This window comes from Rhagoletis zephyria, unplaced genomic scaffold (assembly GCF_001687245.7).
Source record: "Rhagoletis zephyria isolate East Lansing unplaced genomic scaffold, Rhagoletis_zephyria_1.1 Rzeph_scaffold_32543, whole genome shotgun sequence".
NCBI lineage: Eukaryota > Metazoa > Arthropoda > Insecta > Diptera > Tephritidae > Rhagoletis > Rhagoletis zephyria.
Genome location: NW_016189598.1, coordinates 1 through 2308, shown reverse-complemented (window position 1 = coordinate 2308; position 2308 = coordinate 1). Strand labels below are relative to the sequence as shown.

At 33.5% G+C, this 2308-nt stretch overlaps 1 protein-coding gene across 1 annotated transcript; it reads right to left on the bottom strand.

The window, feature by feature from the left end:
• Positions 1-926: 926 nt before the first annotated feature.
• LOC108353964 (uncharacterized) lies at positions 927-2049 on the bottom strand. The gene is made up of 3 exons (XM_017605156.1): positions 1842-2049; positions 1654-1791; positions 927-1573 (listed from the first exon to the last, which is right to left on the bottom strand). The coding sequence occupies exons 2-3, from the start codon at positions 1721-1723 to the stop codon at positions 1086-1088; spliced, it is 558 nt and encodes a 185-aa protein (XP_017460645.1). The 5' UTR covers positions 1724-1791; positions 1842-2049; the 3' UTR covers positions 927-1085.
• Positions 2050-2308: the final 259 nt, after the last annotated feature.

Here is a 2308-nt window from a genome sequence, read left to right as displayed (position 1 = left end):
TTTTTTTTTTTTTTTTTTGTTATTTTGACTACAGATTCGATTCATATCACTGTGAGATGTAATGAAATCAGTGTTTAGACCCCACTAATAATTAAAAGGTAAGGTTTTTTTATTATCTTCGAAAAAAGCAAGTGATTATACCACATCATAGTATGTACATATGTGTGTATTATTACGTCTATACGGACGTCTTATTTGCAAATAATAATTTGCCAAATGGTAAACTTTGCCGTATAANACAAAAAACCTTATTCGATAGTAAATTTCAAATAATTTAAACGTATCTATTTGCAAATAACTAAATCACGCAAATTAGTATTGATTAGTGATACTATTTGCAAATAAGCGCAAGACGCCGCCATTCTTATGCTTATTTTCTTTTTCCNTATACCACATCATAGTATGTACATATGTGTGTATTATTACGTCTATACGGACGTCTTATTTGCAAATAATAATTTGCCAAATGGTAAACTTTGCCGTATAATTGCTGAGTTAATTTTTTATTTGCAAATAACTAAATCACGCAAATAAGTATTGATTAGTGATACTATTTGCAAATAAGCGCAAGACGCCGCAATTATTATGCTTATTTTCTTTTTCGATGTTCATCTTATTGGCTTTTTATAATCAAGACGTTGCCATTTTTAATTTTATTTTCTTTTTCGATGGTCATTTTATTGCCTTTTTATAATCAGGCAATATTAAATACAAATTTTTCACCGTCGAATAAACAGTGAGTTAGGTATTTGCAAATTATTTTTATTTGCAAATAGCTTACGTATAAACGTGGTATATGTTGTACAACGGTTTTAACGAATTTTTAAATCACAGATTGAGGTAATTTGTACATGTATACACATATATCTATACGGTCACNATTTTTCACCGTCGAATAAACAGTGAGTTAGGTATTTGCAAATTATTTTTATTTGCAAATAGCTTACGTATAAACGTGGTATATGTTGTACAACGGTTTTAACGAATTTTTAAATCACAGATTGAGGTAATTTGTACATGTATACATATATATTTATACGGTCACAAAGCAAGTAAGCACACTCTTGAGTATGGTGTTGGAATTTTTAATAATACTGCGCATTTTCATCACGTCGAGTCATAGCGATACCGTCATATACTTCCTCCTCCACTAAACGCTGGTGTTTGTTATTTCGCCGCTTCAGCCTAACATAAGCAACTTTCGTCCTTTTCAAAGGCCTCAAAAGCTTTATAAGGTACACAATAGCCACAACAGATATGACACCAAGTAGTACGAGCAGAATGGCAAAAACTAAATTCTCCATCTCTGCAGGTGACCGTATATAGAACATCATTTTTGATTGCTCCTCGGCTGACTGCGTTGTCAATTCGTCGCTTACATTTTTTAGAAGGCAATAAGGTATAAACGCATGTTCCAAGTCGGGCAATGAGATAGGAATTGCATTTTGTTGGAAATTAGGCAGGCAAATGCATTTAAATGTACTATTAACCAGCATGCATTGTGAATTCGCCGGACACGGCTCTACTAAGGGGCTGGATATTGAAGCATTGTTGGACACTGTGCAGTTTTTCACTGAAATAAAATAAAGTTTTTGTTTAAATAAAAAATTAAAATTAAAGTAAAAAATAATCTATCTATTACATTTTACACACCTTTTAAGCCTAGCACAGCACTACTGGCGGCACACAAAAGCAAAATGAAAGCTTTGTTTTGTCCGTACATCCTCACCTGTTAGTTTGAATGTTGAGTTTATTTTGGCCTCAAATAAGCGGTGGAGAATAGAGTAATAGCTGACAATACCACATTTTAAATTTGTTTGTACATGCATAAGTATGTGTACCTCAACTCATGTTGCGCTCTTTGCGAAAAAATAAAAATTTCAAACAAGTTTTCTTCACTGCAATCCCAGGCACTTTGTTTATATGTACGAACGATTCCCTCTCAGTCTACCTTATCTTATCACGAGTAGCGAACTTCATGGCATTCATAGGTATGTAAATATGTACAATTGTATACAGGTATGTCTAACAAATTTGAGATATAGTGCTAATTGTATCAATGGACTGTAGGCAGGGCTGCCAACTTTTGCATTCCTGAAACCGGGACGCACAAAAGTCTGTTCTTTTGCTCGGCCGTAGGTGCCCGAAAGTACCCAATTTGTGCTTCTTTGTTTTTGATGTTTTATTGAGCTTTGTACCACGATTGTTTATTAGGAAAAATTTAAAAAGCAACAAAGTCTAAGCGGTAGAAGTTATAGCAGCTATTTCGGAGATCACCACATCTCTTCATCAGACTTCTTTTTTCTAG

Coding starts and splice junctions, on each gene's coding strand:
- LOC108353964 (XM_017605156.1), bottom strand. CDS start 1,723: ATGTACGGACAAAACAAAGCTTTCATTTTGCTTTTGTGTGCCGCCAGT. Junction 1,574..1,653: donor TGCTGTGCTAGGCTTAAAAG/GTGTGTAAAATG, acceptor ATTTTATTTCAG/TGAAAAACTGCACAGTGTCC.